At 55.5% G+C, this 15488-nt stretch overlaps 4 protein-coding genes across 4 annotated transcripts; all 4 read left to right on the forward strand.

The window, feature by feature from the left end:
• Nucleotides 1-225: 225 nt before the first annotated feature.
• Nucleotides 226-2028, forward strand: LRP88_05261 (electron-transferring-flavoprotein dehydrogenase; the record flags this gene model as incomplete). Its single annotated transcript, XM_083241819.1, has 1 exon — nt 226-2028. The coding sequence occupies one exon, from the start codon at nt 226-228 to the stop codon at nt 2026-2028; it is 1803 nt and encodes a 600-aa protein (XP_083102967.1).
• Nucleotides 2029-6342: 4314 nt separating this feature from the next.
• On the forward strand, nt 6343-7272 carry LRP88_05262 (TATA-binding protein; the record flags this gene model as incomplete). The annotated part of the gene is made up of 4 exons (XM_083241820.1): nt 6343-6584; nt 6645-6732; nt 6787-7201; nt 7256-7272. The coding sequence occupies 4 exons, from the start codon at nt 6343-6345 to the stop codon at nt 7270-7272; spliced, it is 762 nt and encodes a 253-aa protein (XP_083102968.1).
• Nucleotides 7273-8305: 1033 nt separating this feature from the next.
• On the forward strand, nt 8306-9727 carry LRP88_05263 (FAD dependent oxidoreductase; the record flags this gene model as incomplete). Its single annotated transcript, XM_083241821.1, has 1 exon — nt 8306-9727. The coding sequence occupies one exon, from the start codon at nt 8306-8308 to the stop codon at nt 9725-9727; it is 1422 nt and encodes a 473-aa protein (XP_083102969.1).
• A 544-nt stretch (nt 9728-10271) lies between these two features.
• LRP88_05264 (uncharacterized protein) lies at nt 10272-12683 on the forward strand (the record flags this gene model as incomplete). Its single annotated transcript, XM_083241822.1, has 1 exon — nt 10272-12683. The coding sequence occupies one exon, from the start codon at nt 10272-10274 to the stop codon at nt 12681-12683; it is 2412 nt and encodes an 803-aa protein (XP_083102970.1).
• Nucleotides 12684-15488: the final 2805 nt, after the last annotated feature.

Genomic DNA, 15488 nt, shown 5'->3' on the forward strand with positions numbered 1-15488 from the left:
CAACCAGAGACCGGCATCACACACCCCCGGCACCGGCACGTTCCCCACTACCGGCTCTTTTTGCTCTCGCAGCTGGGCTGGCAGGGCAGGGCACAAGGGAAAACGGCGAAAAGCTGCTCGACTCGCCGGTTGCCCCTCAGGACTTGAAAAGCTTCCCTCCATCCCTCTCCTCCCCCGCAGGCCAGGCTTCGCAGCGTCTTCAATCCCTCTCAGTCTCCCTCCATCATGTCGGCGGCTCCCAGACCTGTATCGCGCTGCGTCCAGCGCAGCTCGCGGGTGCTCTCACGTTCCCAATGGCGGCCCACAAGGTCCAGCTTCTGTCCCGCGACGGCCAGATCCTGCCTCTCGAGGAGGAGTACCACCGCATGGCCCGTCATGAGGGTGCCAATGGCATCCCGAACCTTTAGTACTACCTCTCGTCTCCGTGATTCCGACGAAGACTTTGATCCCGCGAGCATCGAGCGTGAGGCCGACGAGGTCGACGTCTGTATCGTTGGTGCCGGCCCCGCGGGGCTCAGCGCTGCTATCCGCCTTAAGCAGCTCGCCAACGAGGCCGGTAACGAGGACTTCCGTGTCCTTGTACTCGAAAAGGCCGGTGATATCGGTGCTCACATCCTCTCCGGCGCCGTGATCCAGCCTACCGCTATCAACGAGCTTATCCCCGACTGGCTTGACGAGGACAACCCCAACCGCTTCGAGCATGCGACCCCGGCCGGCAACGACCGCATGCGCTTCCTCACCAAGACGGCCGCGATTCCTATCCCCGCACCTCCGCAGATGAGCAACCACGGAAACTACATTGTCAGCTTGAACCAATTCGTCAAGTGGTTGGGCGAGCGCGCCGAGGAGGTCGGCGTCGAGGTCTACCCGGGCTTTGCTGCCTCCGAGGTCGTCTATGGCCCCGGCGGTGCTGTCAAGGGCGTTGCTACCAATGACCTTGGCATTGGCCGCGACGGCAAGCCCAAGGAGACATTTGAGCGTGGTATGGAGTTCCACGCCAGAGTCACAATGTTTGGCGAGGGCTGCCACGGCAGCTTGAGCAAGCAGGTCATTAACAAGTTTGACTTGCGCCGAGACAGCCAGCACCAGACCTACGGCCTGGGTATCAAGGAGGTCTGGGAGATTGACCCGGCCAAGTTCGAGAAGGGTCTGGTTGTGCACTCAATGGGTTACCCTCTGTCCAAGGATGTGTACGGAGGGTCTTTCATGTATCATTTTGGTGATAACCTCGTCCAGCTGGGTCTTGTCGTGTCGCTCGACTACCAGAACCCTTGGCTTTCGCCCTACCAGGAGTTCCAGAAGCTCAAGCTCCACCCCCTCTTCCGCAATGTCCTCGAGGGCGGCAAGTGTATCTCATACGGTGCGCGTGCCCTTATTGAGGGTGGTTTCCAGTCCATTCCCAAGGTCGCTTTCCCCGGTGGTGCTCTCATCGGAGACTCAGCTGGCTTCGTCAACGTCCCCAAGGTCAAGGGCACTCATAACGCCATGAAGTCTGGTATGCTCGCCGCCGAGGCGGCCTGGACTGCCCTCAGCGAGCAGAAGGATGACGGCACAGTCTTCCTGTATGACTACGAGAACAACCTGCGAAAGTCGTCCATCTGGAAGGAGCTCAAGGAGGTGCGCAACATGCGACCGTCCTTCCACACCCCGCTTGGCCTCTATGGCGGCGTCATGTACTCCGGCCTCGAGGCCTACCTCTTGAAGGGCCGTGTTCCCTGGACCCTCAAGCACAAGACCCCCGATCACGCCGCCACCCAACCCGCCGACAAGTTCCCCAAGATCGAGTATGAGAAGCCCGATGGCAAGATCACCTTTGATATCCTCACGAGCGTCTCCCGCACTGGTACGAACCACGAAGAGGACCAGCCTGTCCACCTGCAGGTCAAGGACTGGGACGCCCACACCGAAGAGACATACCCGCCCTTCAAGGGCGTCGAGAACCGCTTCTGCCCGGCCGGTGTCTACGAGTACGTCGAGGATGAGTCCAAGCCTCACGGCGTGCGGTTCCAGATCAATGCCCAAAAGTGAGTCAAACTCCCCACCGCCCCCTTGAAGCCTCACTCTTCCTCCTGAGACATGGGGGAGAGAACGCGCATCATCATGACGACCTCATTGCTAACATCTCTGCAACAGCTGTATTCACTGCAAGACGTGCGACATCAAGGCTCCTAACCAAGACATCAACTGGCAGGTGCCGCAGGGAGGCGAGGGTCCCAAGTACTATATGACCTAAGGGCCGAACAAGCTCTGATGTTCTGTTTTTGTTTCTTTACTTTGTGTATGATACCTGATTTTGTATACCTGGATGCATACTCGGCGCGTGAGGATGAGAGGTAAATGTGGCTAGAGCCAGAGGAGGGGGATTCTGATTTGGTTGGGCATCGGAGTCGGCGAAAAACAACAACATGATCTCAGACATGAAGAGAACTTTCGAGAATGGACTGGACGTGATTGACATGCGGCAACAAGTGATATGCGGCACCTCCATGTTGTTGATGAGTTCCTTTTAGCCAGTTGGCAAAAAAAAAGTATCGGAGCCGCATGGATTCCGGCGCTGGCGCTCTATGCGAGCAGATGGAGATGGTTTGAGATCTAGAACCTCGAACATGTGGAGAGCGGCCATGGTAGGTGGCCCTTGCTTGCCCATGAAGGAGCGCGACAACCGTGGCACAGAATCAGAGAGAAACCTACATCGAGGCTGGGCAGATGGATGCATTCGCGGCGACATTCCACGGCCAACAGTAACAGCGCTGCTGGCTGTCTCGAGCGTCTTGCTTGTGCCTGTTTGCTTGTGCGACGGCTAGTGTTGCAGGTGAGCAAGGGAAGAAGAACCTGTTCTGCACAGTCGCATTCGGTTCGTGCTTGACTTGGCCGTCAGCATGCATGCCTAGGGAGTTCGTGAAGAGCTTCAACAACAGTGGTCCTCCGGATGGATGCCAAGGGCTGGACAAGTTTTTCCCAAGCGAGGACTGGGCCCCAGAGGTCATCCTCTTGATCAACCTTTTCCCTCCTGTGCGGAGTCGTTTGGGGGTCCATCAAGATTGCAATGGGGGAATAACCTAGCACGACAGGGCGACCCTGGTAGAAACCCTGGGGAATTTCAAGTGAGGCTGGTTCGCAAGGGATCTTTGCTTGATAAAACCAGGTCAGGGCGTTGAGCGGAGACGGGGTGGAGATTCAAACAAAGGCGGGCACAAGCCCAAGGTCGCAAAATCAAGAAATTGTTAGTGAGGTACTTCTGTCAGCAACCCCCCCATCACGGACGCGTTCTCGTAAGAGGTAACGGTACTGGGCGATCCTTGGACAATCGAAATTTTCGCGTCACCACTCGGGCGTCTGGTCACCCCGAGGGAAACGTGGCCTCAATGCAGCCTGGCCCAACATTCACACAGCTGCTGGAGCCTCGACCCCATCGCCTGTACGGAGGATGCAAGTCGCCGCATGGCTTCTCTTGCGGTGAAGGAGATAATAAAAAATCAGAACACATGAGCAAGACGAGAGAAGGCATCAACATCACGGAGCCTGGTGCAAAGCTTGCTGACAGTCACTCACGGAGCCCTTGTACTGGGTACGTGATGCAAACAGCCAGTCAAGGGCCGCACAGAACCAGCCTCCCTGGTGTCGCGACAGGACTCATGCCAGCCCGTCTCTGGTTGGTTGCAGTTGAATGACTCACAAAGTCGGCCGGCGGCTGGGGCCACAAGGGCACCAAGGGCACAAAAAAAATGGAAAAAAAACCCACAGCCTGCTGGTTCCCGCCTGAGCAGGGAAAACTCTGCGCGGTATGGCCGAGCGCCTTGCGCATCCGGCGCAGATTAGATGAAGTGATGCGCCGAGCCGTTTGTCTGCTGCTCTCTCATGGCGTGACCTGACATGAGACGTTTGCGAGACGAACGTCGCAGAAAGCAGACAAGCACTCACTCACGCGGGCGCAACGCAACAACTTTTGTAAACTGAACGAGAACGACGACGCGTCCAAGGGGGCACTAGGACTGAGAGAAATATCAGGAAAGGGGGCAGAGCGTGTTTCAGGGTGTCGGTGTCCTGTTGGTGGTTGGCGACAGTCGGTGGGTGGTTGGATGAGAAAAGAGAGTCCCACGGGGGGCGATGAAAGGGTTTGACAGGGCCGAGGGTGGCTGGAACTTGAAAAGAGTGGGTGCGCGCTCCGACGACGGGGGTACGCGATTGGGGCAACGGGGGCGACTCTGGGTGGACGCCAGCGCAAGGAGCGACAGCATGAGAGGGGCGAGCCCAAGAAAGCCAGAGATGGATGAGTGAAAAAAAAAAAAAAAAAGCCAAAAAGCAACCAACCATGGTCCGTCGGTCAGGCCCTGGTCCATAATTTCCAGCCCGTCCCCGTGGCCCACAGGGCATTGAGGCTCCATGGATAAGCGCTGTGACGCTCTCTCTGGCGGCCGGATTGCGTGCTGCCCGTCCCAAAGTCCGAGACGAGTCAAGCCAGTCCAGGCCAAGCCAGGTCAAGTCAGGCTTTTTCGCCGCTGTGGTCTTGGTGCCCGCCCGCTGTGCCCGCCTTTTCCGCCGTCGTGATCGCTCCTGTCGTTGCTTATCGTCGTTTTCGTCCGTCACGAGTCGTTGCCGATGTCCGGTTCTTATTCTCGTTCGTTTTTGTCGTCTCGTCTCATCGCTGCTCGGTCATCGTCCTTTATCGCTTCCGTCGCGCCGTCGTCCGTCTCTTGTTTTGCTGCGTCGTCGAGGTCGTCTCGCCCTCTGTGCCCAACGTGCAGATTGGTGCGAGGGTTGGCGGTAAGTAAGTTGGTTGGGAGAGAAGAGGAGGGGAGAGAGGGACGGGAGGGACAGAAGAAAGTCCAGGGGGGAGAGATGACGAGGACAGCAGGAGCTGGCTGACCACGGCTGGACTGTTTGCTCCCAGGTTGCTTGTGATCTCGCTGTTCAGCGGGCACTGGCCACCGTGGATTGGGCAGCGGGACACCCTGGCAGTGGCGATCGCAGGCCTCTTGGGGCTCTCCTTCACTGTGCATCTGAGCCTGCAGCACTTCAAGTTCGAGCGCGCGCAGCAGGGATGGGATCCATGGACAGGATTGGATGCGATTCGATGGAAAGGAACCGAGGCTCGCCTCTTGAGGTCCTAGGTACCTCGACTATGAGTGTGTTACAGCGTCACTTCAGGGGCTCAATGCTCAGACTGGGGTGCGTGGGTGGGAAAAAAGGAGATAAAATCAGCGTCGCGATAGCGTTTGATTGGCCGCATTGACTTTAGCGCGTACACTAGCGTCTGCCAAGCCTGCCAGCGGCGACGCCACAGGTAGCGTTGTTGCCTGGGGTGTCCTGCCTGAGCGGCCTTTGACCAAAATTATAAGAAGCCGGGCCTCCCCTCGCCCGCCTGTTTCGAAAGACCTGCGCGGAAGTCCCGACCGACGGCCTTACGTACCTACCACTTACGTTCGGCTCTCCTCTACCTAATACCTGCAACCCCACGACGTCACACCCCACACACCACACCACCACCAAAAAGTCATCGGACATTTTTTACACTTGTCCATCTCAGCCTTTGACCGTCATCAAGTCAAGGCTCACTCCCTTGTCCCTATTTCTCTCTTCTTTACGTTATCTCACCGTCGCGTTTCGCCCTTCGGCAGACGTGATCGCTCTCTAGTTTGGGAAGAAAAAGGACCTGGTGCCGACACCCACATCTGCGACCAGGCAAAAAGAACTGGAACACGTTCCTTGCCCTCCATCGCTCCTTGCGCGCAATCGATTTCGTTGATCCCGACCAAGACCGGAAGAAAGCGATCCCCCGCCGCCACCGTCGACGTCGCCGAATCGGTTTGCGCTGTTGTAGACAACAATAAAAAGAAGTTGCTGTGAAGTGAAAGAAGTCCTTACTCGGTCTTCTTGAGTCCTGGTTGTTGGTTGGTTACTCTCACGAGCATATCACCACCACACGTCAAAACAAGTCAACCGACTTCACTCCATCACCTTCCACATCGTTCTGCATTGATCCTCTGCCTTCGGCGCTTTTTGAGGACAATCATAGTCGCTTGGACAGCTTTCTTGTAGGGGACACATTCACTTGTTTCTCTCCCGCGCCGATTGGTAGGTTGCCCCTCTCTGACTCACTGCACCGCCTCCTACCCCACCTATAAATACCCCGTTTCTTCTCCCATTTTCAAACTTCCCTCCTTCATCATTCTGGCGATCGCTCTCGTGTTCGCCTACAACCACATCGCGCACCGCTCTACCTCTGTGGGTAGCGCGCCTGTTTTTGCTCATTTCGGCGTGCGATGCTAACTGGATTGTCTGTCAGATCTGTTCAGCGATTTTTACGAACCGTTGACACCTCTCTCGATACCGACTCCAATCATGGAAGGCATCCAGACACACCCCTCGAACGCGGCGCAAGCCAAGGCCTTCACTGCGCCTGGGTCGCTGTCGTTCCCCGGGGCAACCAACGAGTTGACACCACCCGCTGGCAACGGGAATGCAGCTCAGCTCCCTGCTCCCAACGGCCAGCAGGCGGCAAATGGCAACGGGGTGACTCCCGCGACGCCTGCCGCTACGCCTGCTGCCACTCAAGGACCTAGTGGAATCACTCCCACTCTTCAGTATGTATCCTCCTGAGTGACCTTTTCCTGCTCAGTGAGGCTTATCTCGCAACCTTCAAGGAACATCGTGGCCACTGTCAACCTTGACTGCCGCCTTGACCTCAAGACCATCGCCTTGCATGCGCGAAATGCAGAGTACAACCCTAAGGTACAATAGGTTCTGTGTTTGCATTGTGTTGCGACATGTCGCTAACCTGGCCAGCGTTTCGCCGCTGTCATCATGCGAATCCGTGAGCCCAAGACCACGGCCCTGATCTTCGCCTCTGGCAAGATGGTCGTCACCGGTGCCAAGTCGGAAGATGACTCGAAGCTCGCGTCACGGAAATACGCCCGTATTATCCAGAAGCTCGGCTTCAATGCCAAGTTCACCGACTTCAAGATCCAGAACATTGTCGGCTCCTGCGACATCAAGTTTCCCATTCGTCTCGAGGGTCTGGCTTCGCGCCATCACAACTTCAGTTCTTACGAGCCCGAGTTGTTCCCTGGTCTTATCTACCGTATGATTAAGCCCAAGATTGTGCTGCTCATCTTCGTCAGCGGCAAGATCGTCTTGACAGGCGCCAAGGTCCGAGAGGAGATCTACCAGGCCTTCGAGATGATCTATCCTGTGTTGCAAGGTTCGTACAATGTTTCACTCTTCGACCAGACATTGGCTGACTCTTTCATTATAGATTTCCGCAAGGTCTAAAGCAACATCTACTCTTCCAGATATCACAGTCTCGGATCACCACTATACCACATTACCGACGTGTATGATAGACAACCCGTCACGATACCACGATTGCTTTTTTTCATTGTTCGCCGTTCTGCTTGGTTTCGACAATCGAGCAGAGCGGTCGAGTTGCGTTTGTATCATTTTTGAATTGTTTTCCTGCATTGCATCGGCGTTGGCGAGGAAGGCCGGAAAGGGCATTTTTGCGAGGGATTCCGGTTCAAGGGGAAAAAGATAAGACTACTCATCCCGCGACACATCATAGATTGCTCGCGCCGGTCCTGCGGCGCATGCGCTCAGTTGACATGAGCGCCATTAATTATCAAAGGGACACGCTGAGTGGAGGGGAGGAGGCAGCAAAGTCGTGAAGCGTTGCCGAAGTGAGCCTGAGGAGGCTGAAGAAACAAAGCGACCTGGTGATAGGACGCGTGAAACACAAGGAGAGCAAAGCTGACGACCTTGGTTGTTGGCTGAGATATCCATCAAGTCGCAGACCAAGATGGACTGAACAAGACTTCGAGGCGAAGCCTGAAGAGTGCAAGCAGCTCTGTTCTGTATTCAGATAGGAATCAAACCTGAGTTCTCTCCCAAATGAATGAACATGCTTGGTGATGTGATGTGTGTCTTACCAAGTTTTGTGTGCCTCGCGTTTTGTGTGTGTCCTCCAAAAGAAAACATCGCGTGCGTGATCCCCAGCTCACGTGCCCGGCCAATCGCCCTATCTTTGATGGTAATGCCGGCCAGGCTCCCGGAGTCTAGCCCCGATCCTCGGCAGAGCTAACTTCCCCCAGCCGCAGATATTGTGCGGTTCTAGCGCCATACTCACGCCTCCCCGTCGGCCACCGCCGTGATCGGGAGGTGGGAACAGGAAAAGTCTTCGCCTTTTATCGGCACACTTCGACCGCCTCCTCGGGAACGTCCACGTAGATAATAAGGGATTATTCTTCTAGACTTCTAGAGAAAGCTTGTCGTCTTCCCGTTGACACGTAGATCGCCCTCGTCTGTCGCAATGGCTCGCGCTCCCTCCTCCATCCTTATCGTTGGCTCTGGCGTCTTCGGCCTCGGCACCGCCTATGCCCTCACCCAGCGTCCTTTCTACTCCAACACCTCCATCACCGTTGTGGACGACTGCGCAGGCCAATTCCCTCCGGAGGATGCTGCCAGTGTAGACTCTTCTCGCATCGTGCGGGCCGACTACTCAGACCCTCACTACGCCGCGCTTGCCGCCGAGGCCCAGGAACAATGGCGACAGCAGGGTGACGACGAGGTCGGTGGCCAGGGAAGGTATTCCGAGTCAGGCTTCGTCCTCTGCGCAAGCCACCCACCCAAGGACTTTAACCTCAAGAAGTCCGGCATGGACTATACCAAGGAGAGCTGGAAGAACGTCGAGTCCATCGCCCAAGCCACGGGTCTGCCCACTGATAAGATTGAGAGACTGGAGAGCACAAAGGCCTTGCAGGAGAAGCTCGGAACAGACGGTTATCCCGGCGATTGGGGCTACCTCAACGGTAACTCTGGTTGGGCTGATGCCGGAAAGGGCATGCAGTGGCTTTACAAGAGAGCCAATGCCACTGGACGGATCAAGTTCGTTGACGGCAAGGTGATAGAGCTTGTGACAGAGGGCGACCGGGTTGTCGGCGCCAAGCTGAGCGATTCGAGGGTTCTCAATGCCGAGGTGGTGATGGTGGCTGCCGGCGCCTGGTCCGGCTCCCTTGTCGATCTGCGAGGCAGGACGGAAGCCACTGGGCATGCCGTCGTGTACATGGACATCACAGCGGAGGAGCAGAAAGCTTTGGACAACTACCCGGTGGTGTTGAACCTGAGCACTGGTCTGTTCGTGATCCCACCGCGGAACCAGGTCCTCAAGATCGCCCGCCATACCTTTGGATACATCAACCCCGTCAAGATCACCAGCGCTCTGCCTCCATCGCCCACGGATAAACGAGAGCCCTTTATCGCATCGCAGCCATACACCGCCCGCAACGACTCTTCGAACCCTCTGCCTACCGAGGCCGACCGAGATCTTCGCCGAGCGCTGAAGGATCTGACCCCCGTCCGTGGTCTGGAGAACAGGCCATGGAAGGAGGCTCGCATCTGCTGGTACTCGGATACACGCGACGGCGAGTGGCTCATCGACTACCACCCAGGCTGGAAGGGCCTCTTCGTGGCGACAGGCGACAGCGGGCACGGATTCAAGTTCCTCCCCAACCTGGGCGACAAGATCGTGGACGTCCTGCAGGGTCAGGGCGGAAAGCTCGGAGACAAGTGGCGATGGAGGGAGATTGAGAACGATGGCGTGGGAAGGGAGACGGACGGTGTTTATAAGGGTCTGATCACCGAGGACGGTAGTCGAGGTGGTCGCCCCCTTGTCTTGTGCGACGAGCTGGCCAAGGGGCGGGCTCCGATTGGAGAGCCCAAGGCTAAGCTATGATAGAACATTAGATGGCCTAGATCATTTAGATTGGATAGTGTACAGATGAAGCGTTAATAGTCAAGAATAAACTTGTTGTATTGCTGGACAGTCAGGTCATGATGGGGTACAAGCACGAAAAAAAAGCGAGACACCAGTACACAAATGTCTGCTTATCCTCTCTTTATGGCAGCTGTAAAGTTGAAAGAGTTAGGAGATATAGGAGGTCTAAAGCATTGATTTTCTTCTTGGTGTATCTACTCAATGGTTTAATGTATTTTATCTGAATTTACTTGTAAAACTTGAGAAGGATTAATGAACCTCCTCATTGTTCAGGTGTCTCATTTATTATTTTCGATCCGCGGTGTAGGGTGAGCATCGAGCTTGATCCAGACCAATATGACTGTAGCGGGGTTTATGCAACAACTAGCTACTTGAGACGCCGCAATCGCGACAGTTTGGGCGCATGAGCTTGGGGTTTTGCGCTTTTCTCATCTTACGCCGATTATACACACTCGAACCCAAACGATGAACTAAACCAGACATACGCGTCGCGGGATCAATCATGTCCGCCGGAAAAGGCCTATCCGAGTTCCCCGACCTGGAGGCCAAGCTCCAGAAACCAGCCAAGCAGTCTGCCTTCGAGAGACAGAAAGCCGAGGCCGAAGCCAAGCGACAACGAGAGGCAGCCGAAACCGCCGCCGTATACGATGAATTTGTAAAGAGCTTCGATCGCGATGACGATCACGATGGCCACGGTTCCCACAGCTCCTCGGGGCCCTCGCGCCCGCGCCCTGGCTTTGGAGGACCGCCTCCTCCCGGATCTGGCACTGGAAGGCGACATTTTGGGACGTCAGGGTTGAAGAGCGGACCGGGGAGCCTAGGTCCCCCTCCATCTTCGTTTGGGAAGAAGCGATCGTTCCAGGATTTTGCGCGGGCGACGCGGGAGAAGGGGATCTTGGGCTACGAGGAAGGTCCTGGCTCTGGAAGCGGCGCGCTATCCGCATCGAGGGCCTTCAACACGAGCGACGATGAAGACATGGGCGACGCGACGAATCGGGCGGAAGAGAGAGCCGTAGCGAAGCCCACACTACGACTGTCCAACATGCCGCCTGGAACCTCACCAGCGATGATCAAGGCCCTGATCCCGGAGAACCTGACGGTTGAGCATGTTAAGATTGTGCCTCCGGCTGGGTCTGGGAGTTCGGAGCGGAAACACACTGTCTCTATTGTGACTTTATCACAGGATACGCCCGCGAACGAGATCGATGCCGCCGTCAATACCCTGCAAAACCGCTACTTGGGCTACGGATACTACCTCTCGCTTCATCGTCATCTCTCCTCAGCCGTGGCAACCTCAACTGCCCTACCCACACTTGGATCATCGTCTTCTGCTTCACAGCCGTTCGGTGCGAAACCCGTGGAGCAGGCTTCAGGGCCACACACCGCACCGGCGCAGCATGGCTTCCACCGGGGCTTTGCGCCTCCTACATCATACGGCGCTCCTGGAGCGGGTGTGAACCGGGCCAACCTCTTACACGTTCCGGTGAAGCCACCACAGGATGTGAGAACCATTCAGCTGATAAGCAAGGTCATAGAGGGAGTCCTCGAGCACGGACCAGAGTATGAGGCGCTGCTAATGTCACGACCTGAGGTTCAGCGGGAGGAGAAGTGGGCATGGATTTGGGATGCCAGGAGTCAGGGGGGTATCTGGTATCGGTGGAGGTTATGGGAAGTCATCACAGGATCTCAGCAGTCACAGAAAAAGGCGAGATATGTGCCTCTGTTCGATGGTGCCCACGCATGGAAGGCCCCAGAGAAGAACCTGAGTTACGAGTACACGACAAAACTTGACGAGTTTGTTTCTGACTCGGAGTACAACTCATCAGACGAAGAGGACTTTGATGACGAGAACAAGCGAGAAAATCCGGAGGGGGAGTCGGAAAATACATTTCTCAACCCACTTGAGAAGGCCAAACTCACTCACCTTCTCGCGCGATTACCGACGACAATAGGCAGATTGAGGAAGGGCGATGTCGCAAGAGTGACGACCTTTGCAATAACGCATGCCAGCCGCGGAGTTGATGAGGTTGTGGACCTGATCGTGTCCAACGTCGAGAAGCCTTTCGCCTTGGCAGGGGCAAATCCGGACAGGAAGCCTGATACTAAAGAGACACAGCAAGCCACAAGCTCGGAAGAGGCGCCTAGTAACGAGGGTCCCGACATTAGCGCTGCCAGCCTGGTGGGCTTGTATGTCGTCAGTGATATCTTGTCGTCCTCGTCAACAAGCGGGGTGCGTCACGCCTGGCGGTTCCGGCAACTTTTCGAGACGGCGCTCAAAGACCGCAAGATCTTTGAGACGCTGGGGCTTATGGCTGAGCGGCTCAAATGGGGTCGCCTCCGTGCTGAGAAGTGGAAGCGAAGCATCAACCTGGTCCTCAATCTCTGGGAAGGCTGGTGTGTGTTCCCTGCGGAAAGCCAGGAGCTGTTTGTGCGCAGTTTTGAGAACCCTCCATCATTGAGCGTCGTTGACAAGGATGACATCGAGGAGGAGAAGAAGGGCAGGTGGAAAGCAGTGGAGGCCCAGCAAGGCGAAAAGGAACGAGCATTGCCCATTTCTGCTGAGGAGGTAGACGTTCCTGGTGAGCCAATCGACGAGGACGACGTTGCTGGAGAGCCAGTGGAAGAGGATGACGTTGAGGGAGAACCGATCCAAGAGGACGATATCGACGGGGAGCCCATCAACGAGGACGACATTGAAGGCGAACCTATTGAGGAGGACGACGTGATAGGGGAGCCGATGGAAGAGGATGAGGCTGGGGGAACAGCACCGCCGCCAGCACCTCCTCCGGCGGCGCCTACTGTCGAGGAACCAAAACCCAAAGAAGAACCACCGCGCGTTGGAGGGCAGCCTAGGAAGCGGATGAGGGCTGTGGATATGTTTGCGGACTCTGACGACTCGGACAAGGCCTCTTGAAGGATGAGGGGGATGATGCTACCGACGAGAGACAGGCAACCCGAGAAGGCGTCAACATGAGACGAGTTAGTATTAATATATAACCAAGGTTACCCTTTTCTCTCCCACCCTAAAAGCACACACCAGTGCTCAGCGTCCTAGTCGAGTGGTTAACTCTTCCTTACTTCCGCTCCTATGAACTCTCCCTTCTTCTCCGCAAACCTAAAACCACTCTTTTTGGGATTTCACAAGCTCAGTTAAGAGGTTTATAAGTAAGGTTGCTCCTTTCCCTCCCACCCTAAAAGCACATGCTGGTGCTCAGCGTGCGTCCTGGTCAAGTGGTCTATTCTTCAATTCCGCTCCTACAAACTCTCTTCTTTCCGCATACCTAAATCCACCTCTGACCAGGCGCCACCTAAAAAACCGCCCACCTATGAATCTCTCTTTTTATTCTTTCTGTTTTCGCTTTAATTTTGTTGTTGCGCCAAACACTTGAAATATTACTTGCCCTGCCGTTGAAGACTTGGGCGAGGAGGAAGATGTAGATGAAGATGACCTCCTCCAAAAGACAAGATACCGATTTTTCGATGGGAAAATGAAACTCCCGTGTGTCCTATCATAGACTTTCGACCCCAAGACGGCGTTCGTCTATGGACCAATAATGTCTGGGCTGGTTGATGCCATCGTGAGATGGCGCAATTCAACGGTCTGAGCCCTTAGCGAGACCAAGTGGTTTTAGAGCCTAACTTGGTTGGCGCTTGACGTCAGGAGCAGCTGGGGAAAATGTTGGCAAGGAGATTGTGGACTTGAAGGGAAGATGTTCTCTCTTATCGCACCAACTCGGGAAGCCCAGGCAGCTCGTGTAAGTTTGGTGAAAGGGCATGGCTGTTCACGATACGTTTGTTACGTTGCAGCAGTGGATAACACGATAGGTAGGCATGGTTCTATGTGGCGGGTTCTATGACCCAACGAGGTAATAGTTCCCAGTGGCTGATAAAACTTAGTGTATATGGCGTGGTGTCTCCACGGATATCTCGACAGGGCTTCTTCACAGAACAATGCTTTATTATTCCTCGAGCAAAGACGTATTGTGCCTTCGTCGCCACCTAACAAGAGACGAGGCTATCTCCTTGCTTGCGCGAAGACTACCAACGCGTACTCTGCAAGGATCCAAACCAATTACGGTTAGTAGATCACTTCGCCTACTCTGGCTGTAATATGACAATAACAGTCTCCCGCCAAATTCCTATGGCTCTTAGATAGTGCCCTAGCAGTGGGGCGAATACGCGATGGTAGTCTTCGCGCAAGCAAGGAGATGCCGGAGGAAGCAGGTCCTTTGAGACACGTGATATGCAGTAGATCGGCAGTCAAAGCAGCCGGAGGCATGGATGGGATGGGATGAGATGACATGCGCTGGGATCTTACGGGAGACTGACATGGATGGGATGGAAGAGGAAATGTGACGGAGATGGGAGAGCACAGGCAAGCGTTGCACATCTCGGAGAGCCGTGCTTACAAGAGGAAGCAACGCCGTTGGTCCATCCAGAGTTGGCGAAGTTGCACGGGACGGACAAGGCGTCCCACGGATCTAGTGGATCTCATCGTACTGGATCAAGCCTGAACTAGTCCGCGGACCGTGCCTCTCTTTGTAGTTGGGCACGGAAATCTCTACTCGTGGAATTAGCCAAGCCAACCATGGAGGCGAATATTGTCGAGAAGACATGGATGAGGAAAGCAAGAGGAACAATCGGGGAGGCTCTAGAAGTGGAGGAGGAGCTGCTTCGGATCCATCCTTGGATGGCGGGTGGTGTTGATGCGCCTACGGCGTTCGGCCAATGGAAACTTGCTCACTCGGCCGGGTTGTGCTGGAGAAAGTGCGGTTCCATGAGTGGAGAGGAGAGAGAAAGCAAGAGAAGCGAGAAAACAAGGCCAACGGCTCGAGGGGACGAAGAAAAAAGATGGCTTTGGTCTTTATGTGAGGTTAATGTGAGATTTTGGATCCCCTTCTTGCCCGTGACGCTGCCCGTGCTTGAGGATGAGGTGAGATAGAGCACGCCGGCCTGCCGAGGTCGATCCCGATGCCCCAGCCGTACCGCCTCCGTCTCGGCGGTCGGAGGTTGGGCCACCTTCTTGGAGGGAGATGGGGCCGAGCTGAGCGCTGTGACACCCCATGGTTTAGTCATCTCCAAGGCCTGGATTCTCCCCATGTTGTTTCCGTGTGGTGAAATATTCCCCGAGTCAAGAAAAGGGTGTTTCCATCGTACGACGATAACAACACTTTGGCCATCATGACTCGGCCCTGATACCTTTTCCCCGGGTCATGAAAAGACGGAAGCAGACACTTTAAGGGCCCTGCCGCTGAAGGTGTGTGTGAACGATGGTGAATGTGCGAGCCAAGTGCCTAGCTGGGTTTAGGCGAGTCTTGGGGCGCGCTTGCTGCTGTAGCCCCCCCGCATAGTGGGGGGGTGAATGGCTTGTGCCAGCAACCCTTTGGACTTTTGGAGGCTTGTCGTTCCTTCCCTCTTGTTCACGGCGCGCGCGCGGACGGCGCCTGGCTGCGTAGGTTGCTGCTGACTTGGGTCCCTGGAGACTGGGTCGTGGGCCTGGATCGCACCTGCTGCTTTACTTTTCCGCTTCGCTTCCATCCAACAACCGACATCTTGAAAGGGAGGCAAAACAAGAGAGAGATTTCTCCTTAGACACCCCTGTTCTATTGTTTTCTTCGTCCTCTTTCAATTCTCTGCGCTTGCGCTTCTTGAATTGCCTGTCGCTTCGATTTCCGACCCTCGTCGCTCCTGCCGCTACGACTCACCCATCCGCCGCAGA

Source organism: Fusarium phalaenopsidis, assembly GCF_050370095.1.
Source record: "Fusarium phalaenopsidis strain FUZ10S chromosome Unknown contig_32292, whole genome shotgun sequence".
Classification (NCBI taxonomy): Eukaryota; Fungi; Ascomycota; class Sordariomycetes; order Hypocreales; family Nectriaceae; genus Fusarium; species Fusarium phalaenopsidis.